Consider the following 24,113-nt stretch of genomic DNA (forward strand, 5'->3'; position numbering starts at 1 on the left):
AGCAGTCAAAGAGAGGACCTTAGGAGGCAGGAGGCAAGTGAACACTGGAATGGTCTGAATCCTGCAATCCAGAAACACTTGGTCTTGAGACAGAGTCAACACAGACTTTTTGAAAATGAGTGTGAACCCCACGGGGTGCAGATGCAGCACAGTGAAGTGTAGATCCTGAAGCAGAAGATGCTGGGGGGGGGGGGTCTTGAATCAAAACGTAATCCAAATAAGGAATATGTGAATTCCATGAAGTCTGCAGAAGGATGCCACAGGGGCCAGACATTTGGTAAAGACCCTCAGGTAAAACAAGAGAACCGATAATGAGAGGAAGAAACTTAAATATAAAAATTTCCTGAGGAGACATTGACTAGGAATGTAGAGATAGTGTCATTTAGTTCCAGGGATATCAAAAAAGCTTGAGGAAGCAACACAGGGAAAATGTGTCTCAAGAGACTTAATGAAAGAAGGAACCTTGAGAAAGAAGTCTATACAAGACAGGTATAGAATGGGCCTCCATGACCCCCCCCCCCTTGCCCCCCCCGGGAACCAGAAACATCCTGGAATAAAAGTGCATTCTCTGCTGAGACAGTGGGACAGGGTGGATGGTTCCTTGTACTACCAGATCCTGCAGAACCAAAGGAAAATGAGGGAACTGACAAATAGGAGGCTGAGGAAGGTCTGAGAATGGAGGATGAGACTTAAAAAAAAAACATGAAATAACCATTTTGGACAATGGAAAGTACCTAAGCATCTGTGGTAATCTGTTGCCAAACAGACTGAGTCAACCTAAGAGACACAGGAATCTGGCCAAGGGGTAGCAGCAGCTGAATGTCAAATAGAAGCAGACTTGTCGGGGAAAGAAGCATTTTTGGTTCTTAGCACCCTAAGGAGGTCTGAATGGAAAAACACTCCTAGAAGCCCTCTTGTCCCTAGAAGGCTGTTTATACTACCTATGAACAAAATGAAGGTTTAGAAGGATAATTTCTCTTAAACTTGGGAAAAGCAGAGATAAAGATTTGTTTCAAGTCCTGCATAACTTCATTCTTATCCTAAAAAGATCTTTAATTAATCCACAGCAGTGCCAAAAAATATGTCTGTCTAAAGGGGAATCTAATAACTTGGCCATGTCGTCTTCAGGCAAAGCATGGAGGTGTAACCAAGAATACCTCCTCATAAGAGATCCAGATGCAGCTGAGCCACTGAAGAAACAGAGCTCAAAAGGGAAATGGTAGAATTCATACCCTCTGAGTAAGGCAAATCAGCTATAATGGCCCCAAGTTGGGAGAGAAAGTACAGTTTTGTACCTACCATAAATGTAGATGTTCGAGTGCTAATACAGCTGCAGTCATAACAGATGGGTTCTCCTGCCGTCAGGCGGGTCCTCGGTCGGCCGAATTCCAAAGTCTAGGTCCGGCGTCGGTTGTCGTCGCTTCTTCCCTGATGTCAGTGCGACAGGGGTATAAAAGAACCAGCCAATGCCATTTTCTTCAGTTTTTCTTGCCCCAGATGTCAGGTGCCCCCAGAAGGAAGGCAATACATAAAATTGTGTAATAAAGCAATGCCATAAAATCAAAATACAGTAGTGCAAGCAAATACAACAAGAATGAATACCCCAATCAGGTTGCATGAGGAGGTGTTAGCCAATACGCCTGTCCCAAGAGGGGAAGGAGGGAGGGAAACCTGGACTGCAGCTGTATTAGCACTCGAACATCTACATTTATGGTAGGTACAAAACTGTACTATGTTCATCGTGCATACAGCTGCAGTCATAACAGATGGGTAGAATCCCAAAGCTAAGAAAGGGGTGGGTAGGCACTAGGTGGAACTAGGAGGAGCCAGAATGCCCTGCAAGACTACAGTGGCAAAGCCCGCTCTAGATTTGGAGTATAATGGAAGGTGGTAGTGCTTGGAGAAGGTATGCACAGAACTCCAAGTGGCTGCTTCCAAAATATCTTTGGTAGGAACTCCTCTGAGAAAAGCTGCAGAGGTAGCCGTGGCCCTTGTGGAGTGAGATCTGATGCCTGTAGGTACAGTTTTGCCATGAAAAGAATAGCAAAAACGTATGCAGTGGGCTATCCATTTTGAGATTGTCTGTTTGGAAATTGGCTTTCCTTGAGCTCCTATAGCATAGGACACAAAGAGCTGTTCTGATTTTCTGAAAGGCTTTGTTCTGTCCAAATAATAACGCAGTTGTCTGTGCATGTCCAAGGAATGTAGTAATCTCTCCCCTTTGTTTTGAGGATTAGGATAAAAGGTAGGTAAGTGTATAGCCTGATTCAAAGCTACCCTGGATAACACTTTTGGCATAAAGGACGGGTTGGTTCGTAAGGAAACTCTGTCCTGATGGAAGATGTTAAAGGGCTGCACAGCCATGAGAGCTTGTAGTTCCGATACCCTACGAGCTGAGGTAATAGCCAGAAGGAAAGCGGTTTTCCAGGACAAATATTGCAAATCTGATGAGGAAGCTGGCTCAAAAGGAGGCAAGGTCAGCTTTTCTAGAATGAAATTGAGATCCCAAGCAGGTATTGGTTGTTTCCTTGGGGGTTTTAGATTCTTAGCCCCTCTGAGGAACTGTCTTAAGAGGGGGTGAGAGAATAAGGGTGGATCAGTGTTGTATTCTGCAGAAATGGCTGAGGCATGGATTTTGATGGAGGAGAATGAAAGTCCACTGCTTAGCAGCTCAGCTAGATACTGTAATATTTGAGGTAAATTCAGTTTTCCAGGATCCTGGCCCTTTTTCTCATTCCAGACACAAAACCATTTCTATTTTGCGGAGTAAGCTTTTCTAGTAGATGGCCTTCTGGCCTCCAAAATGACATCCTGCACCTCCTTGGAGAGAAGGGTCTGTTGTGATGCTAAGGAATCTTCCATGCGGCTAGATTGAGTGTTTTTAGCTGACTGTGAAGAGTTTTGAAGCTGTGCTGAGTCAGAAGAGGCATTAGAGGCAGGGTCCATGGTGGGGAATGCGTCAGGCTCCTCAGGAGTGGGTACCAGTGTTGTCTTGGCCAGTCTGGAGCAATGAGAATCATCTTTGGTCTGTCTGCTCTGGTTTTTAATAGAACTTTGGGCAGCAGAGGAAGAGGAGGGAAGGCATAAACTGTCATTGATGTCCAACTGAAAGAGAGAGCGTCCACTCTCCAGGCCTTTGGATGAAAAATCCTTGAGCAGAATTTTGTCAATTGATGACTTTTGTGGGAGGCAAAGAGATCTATGTCTGGCCTTCCCCATGCTTAAATTATCTCTAAAAACTTGAGGATGCTACTTCTATTCGTGTGGATCTGTCATATTTCTGCTTAGGTTGTCTGCCAGCGTGTTTTCCTTGCCTGGCAAGTACTGTGCTTGTAGTTCGATTTGTAAGTCCAGAGCCATGTTCCAAAGTGACATGGCTAGTCTGCATAGGGGGTATGAATGGGTTCCTCCCTGTTTGTTTATGTACCACATTACTGTGGTGTTGTCCATCCTTATCAATAGTTGACCTGGTTGCAAAAGGTCTTTGAAAGCTATAATAGCATTTATTACTGCTAGCATTTCCTTTTGATTGATGTGAAGGTGCTTTTCTTTTTGGGACCATTTGCCCTGAATGCACCGATCTGTCATGTGCGCCCCCCAGGCGTAGTCTGAGGCGTCTGTTGTGATGACTTGATTTGCTTGAGGCTTGCTGAATGGGAGACCTGTGTTTGTTAGGCATGCTTGTGCTCACCACAGAAATTCCTTTTGAAGACATGGAATTAGTGGTATTATTGTTTCCAAACTGTGGCTGTGTTGAGACCATAGGTTTTTCAGGTACCACTGAAGTTTCCTCATATGCAGCTTTGCACATGGGATTAGTAAGATGCAAGATGCCATGAATCCCAGAGCCTGCAGGATTTTCCTTGCAGTCAGCCTGGTGCAATTTGCTAGTGTTCTGAAGTATTGAGTTAGTTGCCCCTGTTTCTCTGGCGTGAGGTAGGCCATCTGGGTGTTTGTGTCCAAGTTGGCACCCAGAAAAATTATTTTCCGAGAGGGTATTAGCCTTGATTTCTTTTTGTTGACTGTGTATCCCAGAGAATTCAACAACATTATTACATAAGCCAGATGTTTCAGAAGAATGTGCTTGCTGTCCGCTTGGATCAGGCAGTCGTCCAAATAGGGGTATATTTGTATCCCTTGAAGTCTGCAGTAGGCAATTACTGATGCCAGGCATTTCGTGAATACTCTGGGCGCAGTAGATAAGCCAAAGGGCAATGCAGAGAATTGATAATGGGTTGAACCTGCAAGAAATCTGAGGTATCTTCTGCAATTTTGTCTGATTGGGACATGCAGGTATGCCTCCTTGAGGTCCAGTGTTACCAGCCAAGACTCCTTGCCCAGCATGGGAAGAAGCTGCTGTAGAGTGAGCATATTGAATTTTGGTACAAGTAGAAATGTGTTTAGGATGGATAGGTCCAAAATAGGTCTCCAATCTTTTCCCTTCCTTCGTACCAAGAATAGTCTGGAATAAAAACCTTGACCTTGTTCGTGCGTAGGTACCTCTTGAATAGCTTTCATGTCTATGAGATCTGAAATTTGTCTTTGTGCCTCTGCCCTTTGATTGTGTGGCAGGTTTGGCATGCCTCTCATTTTTGGAAGGGTGTGAAAATGGAATCTGTAGCTTCTGTTTATAATGTCCAGGATCCATTTGTCTTTTCTAACAATATGCCAATTTTTTGAAAATAATGCCAGTTTTCCGCCTAAGGGTGCTGCCATTTGAGTCTTGCTTGGCATGCAAAGGGGAAGTCATTGGGCTTGCTTTCTGAATGGTTGCGAGTTATCCTCACCACCTCTTTGTGTAGGAGCTTGCCATTGTCTGCCTCAAAACGATCCTTGGGATTGCCCTCTGTCCCTCAGGCGCCTGTATCTACCTCTTTGGGGTCTGTCCGTGGCTGGAAAGGACCAATTTTTGGAAGGCCAATTTCTACTGAAACGTGGGGGTTGTACCTGTAGAAAATCTTTCACTGTTTGCATTGATTTAGCCTTTTCCTCCATTTTCCTTAATGCCTCCTCAGCATTAGCACCAAATAATGCATCCTTTTGTAGAGGGGCATCTAGTAATTTAGCTTTGACATGATCTGGTAAGGTTTGTTCCTTGAGCCAGGCATGTCTACGTATGACTGATCCTGTAACAGCAGCTCTACATGAGGCCTCTAGAGCATCAAAACCACATTGTAAGGTATGTTTACCCACTTGTTCTGCACTATGCATCAAATCTTGCAACTCCTTCAAGTCTGGTTGTTCAGGTTGTGACATTTTACTTCTCAATTGTGACAACAAAAACTGTTGGTACTTTAGCATATGGAACTGACAGTTTAATGCCCTCATGGTTAAGGTGGCAGAGGTATATACCTTTTTTCCCCACCTTTCTAAGGATCTGGAATCTCTCTCGGAAGGTAATGGATTTTTAGCAGTGGAGGCCTTAATTCCCTTGGGGCCCTGTGAGATAGTTTCTGGATCAGCAGCATGGCTTTTGTATAGAAATTGGTGTGAGTCAGGAACCCTGTAGTACCTGTCAGGCTTGACTGGGGCTGGAGGTAGAGAGTCCGGGTTAAGGCAGGCCTCCGAGTAAACATCATCTAGTATGTCCAAGACAGGAGGTATAGCCAGAGGCCTGTGCTGAGGTAGCAAGAGAAATTCCCTAAGCCTTTTCTTGGAATCTGAATAATCTTGGCCTTCCCAGTGGAAGTGTTCCCTTAAGGTATGCAAAGTTTCCCCACATGAGTAATCCTCTGGGGGGGATACAGAGGGAATGGACTCCTCTGCATCAGAGTCTTCAAAAAGGGGAGTAAGAATGTTCCTGTTCATCAGAGTGCTCTGATATAATGGAGCCCTGATCAGAGGAGAGGGATTCTTCCTCCGCTCTGGGCCTTTTGTCCGGGGGGGGGGGGTTGAGACCCCCTGATAAGTGTAATTAAATCCTCAGCCATTTTAAGCATCTGTTTTTTAGGCATGGGGCCTGGAGATGGGCCCTGTGTAGCTTGCCTCTTAGAATGCATGGCTGCTTTAGACTTAGTGAAAGCCTTGATGGAAAAAGAAGAGGAAGGTCTGAAGACACCTTGAGAGGAGGCAGACCTGTCCACATTTTGAGATTCACCACCAAGAGTGGCTTCGGTATCTGTAGTCGGGGTGTGGGCAGAGGAGCCTGTGACCTCGGGCACAGGAGACACCGCCAAAAAAGTGTCGTCGGTAGTCAGGTGCTGCGTAGGCGCCTCGCTGAGAACCGGACCACGTGTAGTCGGCTTTGGCGTGGTGTCGGTAGAGGCCGCGGACCTCGTGTGTCGGTCCTTATCTTTGCGCTTTTTAGACAAAATTGGAGTTGGAGTATCCGACGGCATAATATAGTTAAATTTTTTGCCAAAATAATACTGGGCGAACTCCGCCCGATGCTTAATGGTGCGTTTGTTGAATGTAGCACAAAAGCAACAGACCGAGACGTTGTGGTCTGGGCCTAAACAAGGAATACAGAGGGAATGGAAATCCTTATGCGGCATTTACTTCCCACATGAAATACAATTATTAACTTTGTCTGACATCGGTCTGAGGCAAGAAAAGTTTCCCCAACGGGGTACTTAGCTTTCAAGAAGACTTCGGTTGCAAAATTTTCGTAATTTCAGGAGCTGGCCGACCGGCACTGGCGAACTGCTTCTGCTTCGGGCACCGTACGGCAAGAAAGAATGGAGAAAATGGCGTTGGCTGGTTCTTTTATACCCCTGTCGCACTGACGTCAGGGAAGAAGCGATGACAACTGACACCGGACCTAGACTTTGGAATTCGGCCGACCGAGGACCCGCCTGACGGCAGGAGAACCCATCTGTTATGACTGCAGCTGTATGCACGATGAACATCAGCCAGGACATACCTAGTTACATGGGTCTGGTAATTAATAGTCCTGAAAGCTAAGGTAGCAGAGGTATACACTTATTTTTATCACATGTCCATGGCAAGGCTATCCTTATCAGAAGGTAAAAGCTTAAAAGAAGACAGCAACTTGGAAGGCTTATCAGTGACTACAGAAATAACAGCAGGGATAAGAAGAGCTTTCATATAAAAACTGTTGTACTCCAGGGACATTATAGAACCAGTCCAGTTTCTTAGGGGCAGAAGGTTGAGAGTCAGAGTCTTGAGAAGCTGCAGTGAAAGGATTCAGGAGGACCGCCAGCACTGGAGGGGCTTCATCCAAAACCTTGGAACAGTCTCACATATGAACCATTTTATCTCCCAAAAGACAATTCCTGCATAGGAGAGTCAAGAGAAGGAGAATCCTCCTCTTCAGACACCAGAGCACGGGGAGAACGGATCTGAGAGGAGTAAGCAAATTTGGGGGGGGGGGGGGGGCTTGAGAGCTGAAAAGCCAGAGTAAAATCCTGCCATTATTTGTGTTGATCCTTGGCCACAGGGGCCACATGTTTTCTGCTTTTTTTAAAGGAACATCAGCTTTAACAAATCTAGGAGGTTAGACCCCTGCCTAGATTCAGTCAGGGTACCAGGCACCTCTTCCCTAACAACTATTTGGGGAATCCCCCTAGGCTCCTCAAAATAATAAGCTTTGTTCCCCCCTCCACATCTGCACCAGATGAAGATGCAACCCCAGTGGACGTGTGAGTAGGCAGTTCCATACTGGCCTCCAAACCAGGTTGTAGCAGAAGGAGCTGACAGTGTCAGTTAACAGTCCTCAGGTTCTTCATCCAACTCAATGGAGATGTCTGGTTAAGGCTGGACAACAACAGTATCAGTTTGCTTTTTTGCTTTCTTTTTAAGTAGCTGAACTTCAGCCTGGAAGGATTTGGCCATGGTACCCTGAGCTAAAAGCTTCAATTGCTGGTTTGCCAAACAAATGGAAAGAAATGACAAACAGCTGTGGAGTTTCTTCAGGACAAACACCTCAAAAATCTCATACCGTGTATGACTGTGGGTAGTACCCAAACAAAACGCACTATTTGTGTTCATCTTTATTGGGAATCTGTCTCCCATATTCACATTTACCGTTTCTGGATGACATGTAAACTTAGGGTAATAGGTAGAAAAAAGAAAGGAAGGGACCCCAATGGGGCACTTATCTGTAGAAGGCTCAGAAGTGGAACCACCTCAGTTAATGGCTTGCAGACCGAATTCAAATGTTGCGTTTGGGCTGGCGGTAAAGAAGTTCTGAGGATTAGGTGCTCGTACGTCCCCATATATATCTTAAGACTTGCATGTAGGTCACACCTTTGATGTACAATGGCCAGAAGAAGTAAAGGCTTTGGTATGCTTGCAAACATTTGGCTGTTCTCGGCAGGATATCCCAAGAGTACAGAATACTGCAACAGTAACAAGGAAGGACATAAGCAAAATTTATCATTGTAGCTGCAAAACAAACTACAACAACTGTGAGTTGAAAAAATACTGCTGAAAACAGTAACTCAGACTACCAAAATTGACACAGCTATGTTTCCAAAAGTTAAAGAAGCTTCATTAATGTTTATTCATTTTCCAGTAGCTGCTCTGCCCCACTCAAGGTTGTGGGGAGCTGCCATTAATCCAGTCATTCAGCAAGTCAAGCAGACAACCAATTCTAGATGAGATTCCAGTCAGTTTCATAAAAGCACACTTAGGAGATGTGGGAAGAAACAAGAAAGCCCAATGAAACCCTCTTGGAAATAGGGAGATCATGCAGACATAAAGAAGTCTCCCCAATTAAGACCCAAACTGGAAAACCAAATGCTGTAAGGTAGCAACTTAATCACTGTAGTGCTGTTCTACTCCCTCTTTAACATTACTGTACTTAAACATTTAAGTACCAGCTGTTCTTCCAAGCCTCAGATGCAACTCAACAAATGAATTTACAAATGCTAACAGATATAGGCTGATATACAACAAACATGAAACAGCAGTGTATGCCCACATTCAGAAAAAGTCTTCCATAACTGATGTTTTTAATTAGCCAGTTCAATAACATTTAAGATTCATGTTCGTCAAGGCTTTAGTAATTAAAATGCATAAGGAACAGCAGTGTACATTCAGAAGTAACCTTATTTACTAGCTGATACACTACAATGTGTAGGTGTAGTTATATTATTAATGTAGATACGACATTCAAAGCTAAACAGCCTCTTCATTAAGAACTACTAAAAAGAGACAGATTATTCTACATTCTGAGCTCTGCACTGCAATCTTTATAATTGTAATACATGCATCCTTTATAAAACACAAGCTTAGGCCATGTAACCTCACTCTTTTGTATGGTTTTCCATTTCAGTGTACAGCGTTTGTTAACAATATCCATGAGGAATTAAGTTTATGCCTAGAGAGAGCCATGCACAAACATAAACAAGATTCTTTCTTTTTGTGCAAAACAAACTGAACATACAAGGCCTACAACTCTAAGCCCTTACCTCATCTAGCTCCATTTCTTCTGGGTGCCGCCACCTCGTGCTCAGCCCGCTGCTGCTCTTATCAAGGGGCACCACCACAATATAGTACGCTCTAAGAAGAAAGGCAGGGGGCATAGGTGTTACTGCTATGGCAAAGCACAGGCTCCTCTACTAAAAAGCAGCAATATGAATAGAAAATAATTAATTTCTACTGTTCATGCAGTATTAGCATTCCTTTTACCACACACACAAATGCACAATTAAACCTAAAAAGATTATTCCTTTCTGAAGTTAACATTTGAAACACAATTAAATCAAACCAAACACTAATGAATGTGACTCATTTGCATGAGAAACAAAGAGAAATCACCATTTGCTGTAAGACGACATGAAATGGATTCCCCACCTCAGTCTGGGAGACTAAAAAACGTTTTTGTAGCTAACAGACAAACTAAAGCATTTCTGCCACTCTTTAAAAAGTACAGTTTTGTACCTACCATAAATGTAGATGTTCGAGTGTTCACCCTGCTGCAGTCATCACACTTGGGTTATCCTGCCATCAGGTGGTCCCGCAGTCGGCCTGAATTCCAAAGTCCTGGTCCGGCATCGGTTGCTGTCGCTTCTTCCCTGATGTCAGTGCGCCAGGGGTATACAAGAGGCATCCGACGCCATTTTCGTCAGTTTTTCTTGCCCCAGATGTCAGGTGCCCCCAATATGTAGGCAAAATATATATACATATATAGCTAGATAAAAATAAAACAATACCTTTAGGCACAAGCAAATACACCACAGAGGTTGTATAGGATAGAGTGGTATAGATAAGTTCAGCTAGTTCAGAGGGGATGGAGGGAGGGTAACCTGGACTGCAGCAGGGTGAACACTCTAACATCTACATTTATGGTAGGTACAAAACTGTACTATGTTCATCGTGTTACCCTTCTGCAGTCATCGCACTTGGGTTGAATCCCAAAGCTAAGGATGGGAGGTGGAGTTAAACAGGGTTAGAAGAAGCTAGTAGGCCCTACAAAACTGCAGTGGCAAAACCAGCTCTAGTTTTAGAATATAGAGGTAAGTGATAGTGTTTGGTGAAGGTGTGCACTGAACTCCAAGTTGCAGCTTCCAGAATATCCTTGGTTGGCACTCCCCTGAGAAAGGCTGCTGATGTAGATGTAGCCCTGGTGGAGTGGGACCTAATGTTAGCAGGTACCAGTTTCCCATGATGCGTGTAGCAGAAATGTATGCAATGCCCTATCCATTTAGAAATAGTCTGTTTTGAGATAGCTTTTCCTTGTGATCCTGTAGCATAGGCTACAAAGAGCTGGGTCAGTTTTTCTGAAAGCCTTAGTTTTATCCAAGTAGTAACGTAATTGCCTGTGAATGTCCAAAGAGTGCAGGAGTCTTTCTCCTTTGTTCTGGGGATTTGGGAAAAAGGTGGGCAAATGAATGGTTTGGTTTAGGGCCACACTGGATACCACCTTTGGCATAAAGGAAGGGTTAGTTCGTAGAGAGACTCTGTCTTGATGAAAATGAGGAAAGGCTCCACTGCCATTAGTGCCTGTAGCTCTGAGACTCTTCTAGCTGAGGTTATTGCTAGTAGCAGGGCAGTTTTCCATGAAAGAAATTTTAAATCAGCTGAAACGCTGGTTCAAAGGGCGGCAGTGTAAGCTTTTCCAGAACAAAGTTGAGATCCCAAGTAGGTGTTGGTGCTCTCCTTGGCGGTCTTATGTTCTTAGCCCCTCTGAGGTACTGTCTTAGGAGTGGATGTGAGAATAAAGGAGGATCCGTGTTGTAATGAGCTGAAATTGCTGAGGCGTGGATCTTAATAGATGAAAAGGAAAGTCCTTTGTGCAACATCTCAGTTAAATATTGTAGAATCTGAGGAATGTTTGGATCAAGGGGATTTTGGCCTTTAGCCTGGTTCCAGGCGCAAAATCTTTTCCATTTGTCTGAATAGGTTTTCCTGGTGCTGGGCCTCCTGGCCTCCAGAATGACATCCATAACAGCTTTGGATAGAGGTGTTGGCTGGTTGTTTAGGTAATTTGCCATGCAGCCAGGTTTAAAGTCTTGAGCTGGCTGTGTAGAATCTGATTGTCTCGCTGGGTGAGCAGGTGAGGAATTTGTGGTAAAATCCATGGTGGGCCGTGGGCCATGTTCCTTAGAACTGGATACCAATGCTGGCGTGGCCAGTCTGGTGCAATGAGTATCATTTGTGGCCTCTCTAATCTGACTTTCAGCAGTACCTTTGCTAGAAGAGGCAGTGGAGGAAAGGCATACACTGTTAATGTTTTCCAACTGAATGAGAGGGTGTCCACTTTCCAAGCTTGAGGATGGAATGTCCTTGTGCAAAATTTTTGAAGTTGGTAGTTTTGGGGGCTTGCAAACAGATCTATGTCCGGGCGTCCCCATTTTTGAGCTATCATTGCAAATACTTGTGGATCTAGTTTCCACTCGTGCGGATTCATGATGATTCTGCTTAGGTCGTCTGCCAATGTGTTTTTCTATCCTGGCAGGAATTGTGCTTGTAATTGAACCTGGTAAGACAGTGCAGTGTTCCACAAGGTCATTGCTTGCCTGCATAGAGGGTAGGAATGTGTGCCCCCATGCTTGTTTATGTACCACATTACTGTGGTATTGTCCGTCTTTATTATTAGTTGTCCTGGGTGTAAGAGGTCCTTGAAAGCTGTGAGGGCATTGTGTACTGCTAGCATTTCTTTTTGATTGATATGCAGATGCCTCTGATCTGTAGTCCATTTGCCCTGAATGCACTGTCCTGCCATGTGTGCTCCCCAGGCATAGTCCGATGCATCTGTTATCATAATTTGCCTGGCTGGAGGTAAGGTGAAAGGCTGACCCTTGTTGAGGTGACATGCCTGTGCCCACCATAGAAACTCCTGTTGAAGACAGGGAATGAGTGGTATCATTGTTTCCAAGCTGTGGCTGTGCTGAGTCCATATGCTTTTCAGGTACCATTGTAATTTCCTCATATGCAGTTTTGCAAATGGTATTAGTAGTATGCAAGATGCCATGAATACCAAGGCCTGCAGAATTTTTCTTGCAGAGAGTTGGGTCTTTGTTGCCATTATTTTGAAATATTGAGTCAGCAGTTGTTGCTTGTCTGGCGTAAGATAAGCCATCTGGGCAGTTGTATTCAAACTGGCACCCAGGAATATTATGTTTTGTGAGGGCACTAGTTTTGATTTCTTTTCGTTTACTGTGTACCCTAGGCAACTTAGAAGGTGTTTGACAAATGCCAGATGCTTTAAAAGAATGTCCTTGCTTTCTGCTTGAATAAGGCAGTCGTCCAGGTATGGGTATATTTGAATTCCTCTGTCTGCAGTATGCAATTACTGGTGCCAGGCATTTTGTGAAGACCCTGGGCGCAGTAGATAAGCCAAAGGGCACTGCAGAGAATTGATAATGCGTTGAACCTGCAATGAAGCAGAGGTATCTTCTGCAATTTTGTCTGATAGGGACATGCAGGTATGCCTCCTTGAGGTCCAACGTTACTAGCCAAGCATTCTTGCCCAGCATGGGAAGAAGCTGCTGTAGTGTTAGCATCTTGAATTTTGGTACTTGCAGATAGGTGTTCAGAATTGAAAGATCCAGAATGGGTCTCCATGCTTTGTCCTTTCTTGGGACTAGAAAGAGTTGAGTAAAATCCTTGTCCTTGCTCCTGTGTAGGTACCTGTTGAATGGCTCTCATGTCCATGAGAGCTGTAATTTGTTTTTGTGCCTCTGCCCATTGATTTGGTGGCAGGTTTGGCATTCCTTTTATCCTTGGTAAGGTATGAAAGTGGAATCTGTATCCTTGAGAGACAATGTTTAGGACTCATTTGTCTTTTGTGATGATGTGCCAGTTGTCTGCAAAAAATGCTAATTTTCCTCCCAAGGGAGCTGCCAGGAGAGATTTGCTTGGTAGTTTGAGGATTGAGTCATTGTGTTTGTCTTCTGCTAGCTTGGGGCCTGTCTTCTCCTCCTTTCTGAGTAGCAATACCCCATTGGTGAGGTTTGTAAGGGCCTTGTGACTGACCTCTGCCCCTTGGGCGTCTGTATTTGCCCCTCTGTGATCTGTCAGAAGCTGGAAAGGACCAGTTTTTTGTTGGCCAATTTCTGCTGAAACGAGGGGGTTGTACCTGCAAAAAATCCTTGACCGTCTGCATAAACTTTGCCTTATCCTCCATTTTCTTTAAAACCTCTTCTGCTTTGACACCAAATAATACATCCTGCTGTAAAGGTGCATCCAATAATTTTGCTTTAACAAGATCAGGAAGGGTTTGTTCTTTTAACCAAGCATGTCTACGTATGACAGAGCCAGTAACAGCTGCTCTACAGGAAGCTTCCAACGAATCAAATCCGCATTGTAAAGTATGTTTGCCCACCTGTTCAGCTGCCTGCAACAGATCCTGCATTTCCTTGAATTCAGACTGTTCAGAATGTGTGCTCATTTTTTGTTTTAATTGAGACATTAGGAATTGCTGATATTTCAGCATGTGAAAATGACAATTTAATGCTCTCATAGCCAGAGTTGCTGAGGCGTATATTTTCTTTCCCCATCTATCTAGGGCTCTGGAATCCCTTTCAGAGGGCACAGGATTTTTAGCCACAGAAGCTTTAGCTCCCTTAGGACCCTGGGAAATTGTTTCTGGGTCAGCCACAGGGCTTTTATAAAGGAATTTGTGAGAGTCAGGTACTCTATAGTATCTGTCTGGTTTGGCTGGAGCAGGAGGTAGAGAATCTGGATTTAAACTGGACTCCAAGTAAACATCATCCACAATATCTAAAACTGGAGGGATAGCAAGAGGTCTGTGCTGGGGTAGTAAAAGGAACTCTCTGAGCCTTTTCTTAGAATCAGAGTAGTTCTGGCCTTTCCAGTGTAAATGTTCCATCATGGTATGTAAAGTTTCCCCAAAGGAGTAGTCGTCAGGGGTAGATGCTGAGGGAATAGTTTTTTCAGCATCAGAGTCTTCATAAGGTGGAAAAGTGTAATCCTGTTCCTCAGAAGAATCTGAGGAAATTGAAACCTGGTCAGAGGAAGCATAATCCTCCTCTTGTCTTGGTCTTTTATCAGGAGGGGGATGGGAACCCTTGATTAGGGTAATCAAATCTTCAGCCATCTTAAGCATCTGTTTCTTAGGCATGGGGCCTTGAACTGTAGACTGATGTACAGTCTTCTTAGGTTTTAAAGGTGTTTTAAGCTTAGCATAAGATTTAATGGTGAGTGTAGTCAGTCTGAAGACACCTTCTGCAACCGAAGGTGTTTCCACTGCACTGGGGTCTACCTCTGCTCCGGTGTCGGAAGATAGCTGCGTTGGCCTAGAAGACTCCACTTGAGAATCCACAGCTGTCTGGGGTTCCAGTCCTGCGGTCGTCAGGGGTTGCGTAGGTGCCTCAATGAAAACCGGAGAACCGGCGACAGGCCCAGCAGAGGCCTCGGAATCTGGCTTGTTCCTAGGCTGCCTGTCCTTATCCTTGCGTTTTTTATGTATGCCGGTCTTTGGCTGCTCCGACGGCATGATATAATTAAATTTCCTACCAAAGTAATGTCGTGCGAAGTCAAAACGGCGTTTGATAGTTTATTAAACCTAGCACAAAACCGACAACCTGTGACGTCATGGTCTGGGCCTAGGCAAGGAATACAATAGGAATGGAAGTCCTTATGAGGTATTTGCTTCCCACAAGAAATGCAATTGTTAACTTTTTCTGACATCGGACTGAGGCAAGAAAAGGTTCCCCAATAGGGTACGTAGCTTTATTCAAGACTTCGGACTGAAATTCGAATCGAAAATCTCAGGTGTCGGCCGACCAGCACTTGCGAACTGCTTCTGCTTCGGGCACTGCGCGGCAAGAAAGACCGAAGAAAATGGTGTCAGATGCCTCTTATATACCCCTGGCGCACTGACGTCAGGGAAGAAGCGACAGCAACCAACGCCGGACCAAGACTTTGGAATTCAGGCCTACTGCGGGACCGCCTAACGGCAGGATAACCCACGTGTGATGACTGCAGCAGGGTAACAAGATGAACATCAGCATATTACTTAAAATCCTGTGGAGCAAAGATCTTAAGGGAAAGGATGATACAGTTTTAAAGGTGGTATCACAACTAATTTGTTATTCTGTTAGAAAGGTATTATGTGAAAGATTTTTTTTTATTTTTTTCTCACTGTTAATAGACTGAAGGTGTAGCACGGTTTTCTTTTTCAAATCCCGATTTACACTTTGATTTTTCCTGCATAACAGACTTATGAAGCAAAGACTACAGCAAGTAATATGTGATGCTGCTTCAACAAAACACCAGTTCTGTAATCACACACCAGGAAACAACTACAGCAAGGAAGTGGGCTGCAGCTTTTTACTCCCTGATAAATACAATAAGTGCTCATAACTCAATGCACTTTGTGTGATATTTTAAATAAGGGGCACATGGGAAAATGCAAGAAGCAGTGACGACAGTAGAGCTCCCATATTTACTGCTCAGGAACATAGGTTTACTCACAAAGAGCAAAGGCAAAGGAAAGAAAAGTAGGTTGCTTGACCATGTGGCACCAGGGTGATATGCATTCACCTGGAGTAAGAGTATATTTCTGAAAGCTCTACAGTAGCCAGCCATGAAAAGACAGTATGGGCATGTGGGCACAGATACATTCACTGGTAACAGCAACTGCAGCAACAAGTAATCTTAGTACTTTGCAATCAATTCTTCAAAGCGATGAATAACAGTCTTACTAAATACTCTATTCATCTAACTCAAAAACATAAAGACAGCCATAATAGCATAGCGCTCATAAAAATGATTAGAAAAGCAAAACAAAAATTGCCCTTACACTTGAAAGTCCAGAGAGTAAAGACAACCACAGCTAAAAAAATCCTTTTCAGTTGTGACATGGACTAAGGCAGCACAAATGTCTTCTTTAATGTTATTATATACACATTTGTTCTTTCAGTACATTTACAGAGTCTATAGGACAACAAGGGAATAATTACATATACATTCTACTATCCAGCATGGGTATTACTAACCAGAATGTGTGATGCTGTATTTATAAGCATGTATATTCAATATTTACAGAAACTACTTCACAACAATATGTTAATTACATACATGTTCTGCTACATACCAACTGTGTTATGAAGACATGCAATGCTGTATACAGTTAGCAATGTAAATTTGCCTGTATAATCATACCATGCACTAATTTCAATGTATTCATGTTTCTAGCATACGTACATCTGCCGTATGTTTTGTATTGCTCATCTTACTTGCATTACTTGGAGTATCCATCCACACATGCTCTGTGTAAATGGGACAGTGGATCAGCACGTCTTCCCAGTCAAAAAACAATGAAATAAATAATGTAAGGGCTTGCAATGGGTCTGAAGTACATGGAGAAAACACATTAGGTATTTAAGTTTCCCATCTTCTAGGGATATGTTTTCATAGTTTGCAAGCAAAGACAGTAACAAGCTCCAACACTCTATGGTAAGAAGACTTGAGTTCAAACTGTGAACAGTACCTCCCAGACACCAAAGTGGAGCTGTCTACTTTCTGACAGCATCAGGTCTGTTCTTTTGCTGAAATGAAAAGCTATTTCTTTTTTTTATCTGTTTTACAGTCACATACAAGTAAAGTTAACTTGAGTGCAGTCATCATGCATGGTGCATTTTTCTCGCATCCTCGACATTTATCATAACATATTAGCAATTTTTATTTCTTGTTGCTTATTTTTTCCAGAACTTGCAATTTTCTAATCAACACTTCACTCTAAGTTACATGAACAATGCGCCTAGGATATCTACACCATGTTAATCAGCTTTATGAATGCTCTTTGTTGCTGTTTTCTTTCATGCATTCATAGTTTCAATAACTTCCTTTGTTTGCAGCGAATCAGCTGATCTCCACTTTTGAATTGTGACTTTCTTACAAATTAACGGCAGTTCTATAAGCACTTTTAAAAGCACCAATTTATCAACATACCTACTCCTGTTCAAAAGGTAGTTGTTCCTTGCCCACTTGTTAAAGCAGATCCAAAAATATTTCTTACTATTGTTTGGAGTTCTGAAAGAAAAAGCTTCAGTTTTGGGCAGGACCAAAATGTGTGGTACCAACTCCCCCCTTTGTTCTGTCCTGCACCTCCAACCCTGCTGAATTACTTGGGGTAGCTTTTTGCTCAACATCTCTGGTGTGTGAACATTTGTGCATCAGTTCCACATAAATTCTGAATTTCCTAGATCTTTTATGGGAATTTCAGATATCCCACCATTGTATTTCATTTACTGTCCTCCCTACATGTTCCTGCCAACCCTTTAATATTCGTCTCCACATTCTAATAAGCCTTTTTTCTTTGCTTCGGGTCTTCGGGCCTCTATTAATATATTAAAAAGCTCTGGCCTATGCAGCTTCTTAGATGCTATTTTGTCCCCACCCCCATTTTTTTAAAGTGATGTACATTCATCTATAACTCATACAAACGCTTGAAACCACTTTCTATATTTCACTGACGTCCTTCCAATCTATCACATTTTCCTCCTTTTTTAAGTAGTTCATAAAATACCAGTTCATTACTTGTCTTGCTCCATCTCATTTACTGTCCTCCCTACATGTTCCTGCCAACCCTTTAATACCCTTTAACATTGCTGCACTGACTTTTCACCCACTTTATCAGCCCTAATCACTAAGGTTCAAATTTCCAGGATGTTATTAATTTGGTGTTGTAAAAACTATTCAGAAATTCATAGACTTTACTCATTTGTAAATTCTCCCTATGGTAGTTTAATGTTAAGGACCATAAGTTTATTTTCTTTGTCTCTACATTTGTTCCATTCTGGTTACACGTAGTTTGCTTCCATTTGAAATCATAATGTAGATTATGGATCAATTAAGACAGCCTCAAATGTGCAGCCTCGTGGTAACCTAACAAGTTCGGCAAGGCCAGATCCCTTTGCTCAACTGATATAACCATCTTTTCCCATTCTCATCCCAAAATTAGCTCTTGTTATTTCCTTCTGGAACAAGTTCTAGCAGCTTTCTCTCAGTTCACAGACAAAAAAACTTCTTTTACTTGTATCCTATCATTAAGTTCAAGGGTTAAGGAAGTCTAATTTTTTTTATAATTTTAGTTATTTTACTTTTAATGTCAAATAAAGTTTCTATTGGGGCTGGACTCATTTAAATTTTATCCATACCCTTAAGTATCTCATTTTGTTTAGCCCTCACAAAAAGGAAACATAATTCTTATTTAAACTTAAATTAATTCAGAATATGTAGTTGTCTATATACAAAAATAAAACACCAAATACAGCTAAGAAAAAATGGCTGAAAATGGTCTTTGCATCACTTTACTTCCTTGGTTAATAAAACAAATAAACAAACTGAAATCACTAAATAAAAATGTGTAACAGCCTAATTGAAGCCGTTTGGAAAAGTGCCAGCAATCCACTTCTAGCAAATCAGAAACAGGCAGCAACCACACAGCTCTTTCCCTGCATGCAATTACACAACAGTTGAAAAAATAAAAAGGAAGCATAGCTGAATTTATACATGAAACAACTGTCAAAAGCAACGCCATCAAAACAAGCTATCATATTAATTTGGCCATAACTGTCAAGCCTAATACAGTACGTAGAACAGATTCAGACAGTCTTCTTTACCAGTAACTGAATGCTTGGAGAACAGTACCCAAAGAAATATATATCTTTTCAAAAGTTAAGGCTCTGTAAACCAAAAATATTTTAGCTAATATGCAAACTTTGGAATCCTATAAATGCAGTGAACTTGAGGCAATAAATAAAAAATTATAGTTATTCTTTAAGGAAAGCAAGTGCAGGGTGTTTATTACTGTCCAAGTACATGCAGTAATTCCACTGGTATTATTTTCCTCAATGAAAGGGAACAGCACCTACTACACACTGGAGCAGTTTTAGAAATAATTTAAAATTGTACAGAATGATACAAACTGCTGTTTGAAGGTTTGGTAGTGCTAGAAATTATAATTATAGTAATGCTATTATATCATAAGTATATTAATACTGATAATGGTAATGACAGAAAACACTATACAAGGACAGAGAGAATGAAAAGTACAGTTGTGTACACTTACCATAAATGTAGATGTTCGAGTGTATTCACTGTTGCAGTCATTACATTTGGGTAATCTTGCTGGCAGGTTGCCCTCAGTCGGCCTGAATTCCAAAGTCCTGGGTCCTGCGTCGGCCGCTGTCGCCCCTTCCCTGACGTCAGGTCGTCAGGGGTATAAAAGATGCGGCCGATGCCATTTTCTTTAGTTTTTACTGCCCCAGATGTCAGGTGCCCCCTAAAAGGGTAGTCAAAATTTATACACATATAAATACATGCACCAATATAAACTTTACCTTCATCTACAAGCAAATACACCACAGAGGTTGTATAAATCAGAGAAGGAAGGATAGGTTCCATCAGAAGAAAGGGGGATGGTGGGTGGGTAACCTGGACTGCAACAGTGAATACACTCTAAAATCTACATTTATGGTAAGTGTACACAACTGTACTATGTTCTTCGTGTTTCACTGTTGCAGTCATTACACTTGGGTAAATTCCCAAAGCTATGGATGGGAGGCTGGAGCTAAACAACATTAGGAGCAGCTATGAGGCCCTGCAGAACTGCAGTGGCAAAGCCTGCCCTGGATTTAGAGTAGAATGGCAGATGATAGTGCTTAGTAAAGGTGTGTACTGAACTCCAAGTAGCAGCCCCTAAAATGTCCTTGGTTGGTACTCCCCTGAGAAAGGCTGCTGAAGTGGCTGCAGCTCTGGTTGAATGTGGCCTAATGCCCTTAGGCACTGGCTTGCCATGGTGTAAGTAGCAGAAACGAATGCAGTGGCATATCCACTTTGAAATAGTCTGCTTTGAGATAGCCTTTCCTTGTGATCCTGCAGTATATGCCACTAGTAATTGTTCTGTGTTTCGTAAAACTTTGCTTCTGTCCAAGTAGAATCTAAGCTGTCCATGTACGTCCAAAGAATGCAGAATTCTCTCCCCCTTGTTCTGTGGATTTGGATAAAAAGTTGGCAGATGAATAGTTTGGTTAAGACCTACACTGGACACCACCTTAGGCATAAATGTTGGGTTTGTACTCAGAGAGACCCTGTCTGGATAAAAAATGATAAAAGGTTCCACAGCCATGAGTGCCTGAAGCTCTGAAACTCATTTTGCAGAAGTTATTGCTAGGACCAGAGCTGTTTTCCAAGATAAAAACTTTATATCAGCCATAGCAGCTGGCTCAAAAGGTGGCAGGGTGAGTTTTTCCAAGACATAGTTGAGGTCCCATGCAGGCATTGGTGATCTTCTTGGAGGTCTTAAGTTTTTGGCTCCTCTGAGGTACTGTTTTAGTAAGGGATGAGAAAAGATCGGTGGCTCTGTATTGTAATGAGCCGAAATGGCAGAGGCATGAATTTTAATAAATGAAAAAGATAGGCCTTTGTCCAGCATCTCAGTTAAATATTGCAAAATCTGAGGAATATTTGGCACAGCTGTATCAGTTCCTTGTGCCTGGTTCCAAGCACAAAATCTCTTCCATTTTTCAGCAAAAGATTTTCTAGTACTAGGCCTTCTGGCCCCCAAAATGACATCCATCACAGCTTTAGTGAGAGGTGTGTTTTGTATGATTACATTATCCGCAATGCTGCCAGGTTTAAAGTCCTGAGTTGGCTGTGCAGGATCTGATTGTTTTGCTGGGACAGTAGATGAGGTATCTGAGGTAAGGTCCAAACTGGGAATTGAGACAAGCTCCTTCGTATTGGATACCAGTACTGGCGGGGTCAGTCTGGGGTACTTAGTATCATCCTTGGCTTCTCCTGTCTGACCTTTGGGAGTACTTTGGGGAGGAGAGGCAGAGGGGGAAATGCGTATACTGATAGGTTTTTCCAGCTGAAAGATAAGGCGTCCACTTTCCATGCTTGTCTGTGATAAATCCTTGTGCAGAATCTTTTTAGTTGGTAGTTGTGAGGGGAGGCAAATAGATCTATGTCCGGGCATCCCCATTTCCTTGTTATCATGGTGAAGATTTGTGGATCCAGGTGCCACTCGTGGGGATCCATGAGGTTTCTGCTTAGGTCGTCTGCCAGAGTATTTTTCCTTCCTGGCAGGAATTGTGCCTGCAGGTGTACTTGGTAAGCCAATGCTGTGTCCCACAAAGTCATGGCTATTCTGCAAAAAGGGTAAGAATGAGTTCCCCCCCGCTTGTTAATATACCACATGACCGTGGTGTTGTCTGTCTTTATCAGTAGTTGTCCTGGATGAAGTAGGTCCTTGAAGGCTGTCAGGGCATTTTGAACTGCTAGCATCTATTTTTGATTGATATGTAGATGCATTTGGTTTGAGGTCCATGTGCCCTGAATGCATCTTCCTGCCATGTGGGCCCCCCAGGCATAATCTGATGCATCCGTTGTTAGTGTTTGCCTGGCTGGGGTTAATGTGAATGGCTGTCGCTTGTTTTGGTGACAAGCCTTTGCCCATCGAAACTCCTGTTGCAGGCAGGGAATGAGAGTAATCATAGTTTCCAGGCTGTGGCAATGTTGAGTCCAAACACTTTTTAGGTACCATTGAAGTTTCCTCATATGCAGTCTTGCATATGGAATTAGTAGAATGCCATGAAGCCCAAAGCCTGCAGAATTTTTCTTGCAGATAACTGGGCCTTTGTTGCCAGCATTTTGAAATAGGTAGTCAGTTGCCTTTGTTTGTCTGGCGCGAGATAAGCCATCTGGGCAGTTGTATTTAAGCTTGCATCCAGGAATATTATATCTCTTGAGAGGGTACTAGTTTTGATTTCTTTTCGTTGACTGTGTAACCTAGGCATGTTGGAAGTCTTTTCACAAACGCCAGATGCTGTAGAAGAATGTACTTGTTCTCTGCTTGAATTAGACAGTCATCCAAGTAAGGATATATTTGTATTCCTCTTTGTCTGCAGAATGCAATTACTGGTGCCAGGCACTTTGTAAAGACACTGGGCGCAGTAGATAAGCCAAAGGGCAGTGCAGAGAATTGGTAATGCATTGAGCCAGCCTTGAATCGGGGGTATCTTCTGCATATTTGTCTGATTGGGACATGCAGGTATGCCTCTCTTAGGTCTAGAGTCACAAGCCAAGCGTTCTTGCCCAGCATGGGCAGAAGCTGCTGCAAAGTCAACATCTTGAATTTTGGTATATCCAGGAATGTGTTCAAAATAGATAGGTCCAGTATTGGCCTCCAGGCCTTGTCCTTTATGGGTACCAAGAACAGTCTTGAGTAAAATCCTTGTCCCTGCTTTTGCTCTGGTACTAGTTGAATGGCCCCCATGTCCATGAGGGATGAGACTTACTTTTGTGCCTCTGCCCACTGAGTTTTTGACAGATCTGGCCAGCTGTTTGCCTTTGGCAGGGTATGGAAATGGAACTTGTAGCCCGGTGACACGATATTTAAGACCCACTTGTCCTGGGTTATAATGTGCCAATTTTGAGAAAAAAGTGCTAAATTTCCCCCTAAGGGGGCTGCCAGGAGATAAGAGCTTGGTGCAGGCAGGGGGAAGTCATTGGGGCTGTTTCCTGAATGGTTGTGATTTGTCTTCTCCAACTTTGGAGGTAGAAGCCCCTCATTGTTCTGAGCGGAATGAACCTTGAACCTGGGATCTGCCTCTAGGGCTTCTGGGTCTGCCCCTTTGAGGTCTGTCTGACACAGGAAAGGACCAATTCTTTGTTGGCCAGTGTCTACTAAACCTGGGTGGCTGTACTTGTAAAAAATCTTTGACCGTTTTCATAGATTTAGCTTTGTCCTCCATTTTCTTTAACACCTCTTCTGCCTTAACACCAAACAAAGTATCATGCTGTAAAGGTGCATCTAAGAATTTAACTAACATGATCAGACAGATTTTGTTCCTTTAACCAAGCATGCCTCCTAATTACAGAACCTGTAACTGCGGCCCTGCAGGAGGCCTCTAAAGAATCAAAACCACATTTCAAAGTATGCTTTCCAACTTGTTCAGCTGCATGCAATAAATCCTGCATGTCCTTGTTTTCTGCACATTCAGAGTTCAACATCATTTTCTGTTTAAGCAATGCCATGACATGTTGCTAATATTTGAGCATATGAAACTGACAATTTAAGGCACTTAAAGCCAAGGTAGCAGATGTGTAAACCTTTTTCCCCCATCTATCCAGTGCCCTAGAATCTCTGTCAGAGGGGGTAGGTTTTTTTGCAGAGGAAGCCTCAACTCCTTTGGAACCCTGAGAAATAGTTTCTGGGTCTGCATCAGGGTTTTTAAAAAGGAATTTATGTGAGTCAGGAACCCTGTATTATCTGTCAGGCTTAACAGGAGCTGGAGGTAGAGAGTCAGGGGTAAGACTAGACTCTGAAAACACATAATCTACAATGACTAACACAGGTGGGATGGCTAGTGGCTTGTGTTGAGGTAGTAACAGGAAATCCCTGAGCCTCTTTTTAGATTCTGAAAAATCTTGGCTCTCCCAGTGGAAATGCTCCCTCATGGTATGTAAGGTTTCCCCAAAAGAATAGTCCTCTGGAGGAGAAGCTGAAGGAATAGATTCTTCAGCATCAGAATCCTCATAGGGGGGAAGAGAATATTCCTGATCAGAAGAGGAATCAGAAGAAATGGAAACCTGATCTGAAGATTCATAGTCAGTCCCTTGCCTAGGCCTCTTATCAAGGTAATCAAGTCTTCAGCCATTATGAGCATCTGCTTTTTGGGCATGGAGGCCTGTCCACGTGGCTCTTGAGTTTGCTTCTTTGCCTTTGAAGG

At 42.9% G+C, this 24,113-nt stretch overlaps 1 protein-coding gene across 18 annotated transcripts in view; it reads right to left on the minus strand.

Annotated features, from left to right (window-relative positions):
* PTPRF (protein tyrosine phosphatase receptor type F) overlaps nt 1-24,113 on the minus strand; it is a 3,404,399-nt gene that overhangs the window by 797,316 nt on the left and 2,582,970 nt on the right. For all 18 annotated transcript variants that reach the window (XM_044085436.1, XM_044085429.1, XM_044085440.1 and 15 more), the window contains one exon: nt 9,375-9,465. In XM_044085436.1, coding sequence (XP_043941371.1) covers nt 9,375-9,465 — 91 coding nt within the window. The remainder of the gene's footprint in view (nt 1-9,374; nt 9,466-24,113) is intronic.

Source organism: Protopterus annectens, chromosome 10.part0 (assembly GCF_019279795.1).
Source record: "Protopterus annectens isolate FY-2018-M chromosome 10.part0, PAN1.0, whole genome shotgun sequence".
NCBI lineage: Eukaryota > Metazoa > Chordata > Ceratodontiformes > Protopteridae > Protopterus > Protopterus annectens.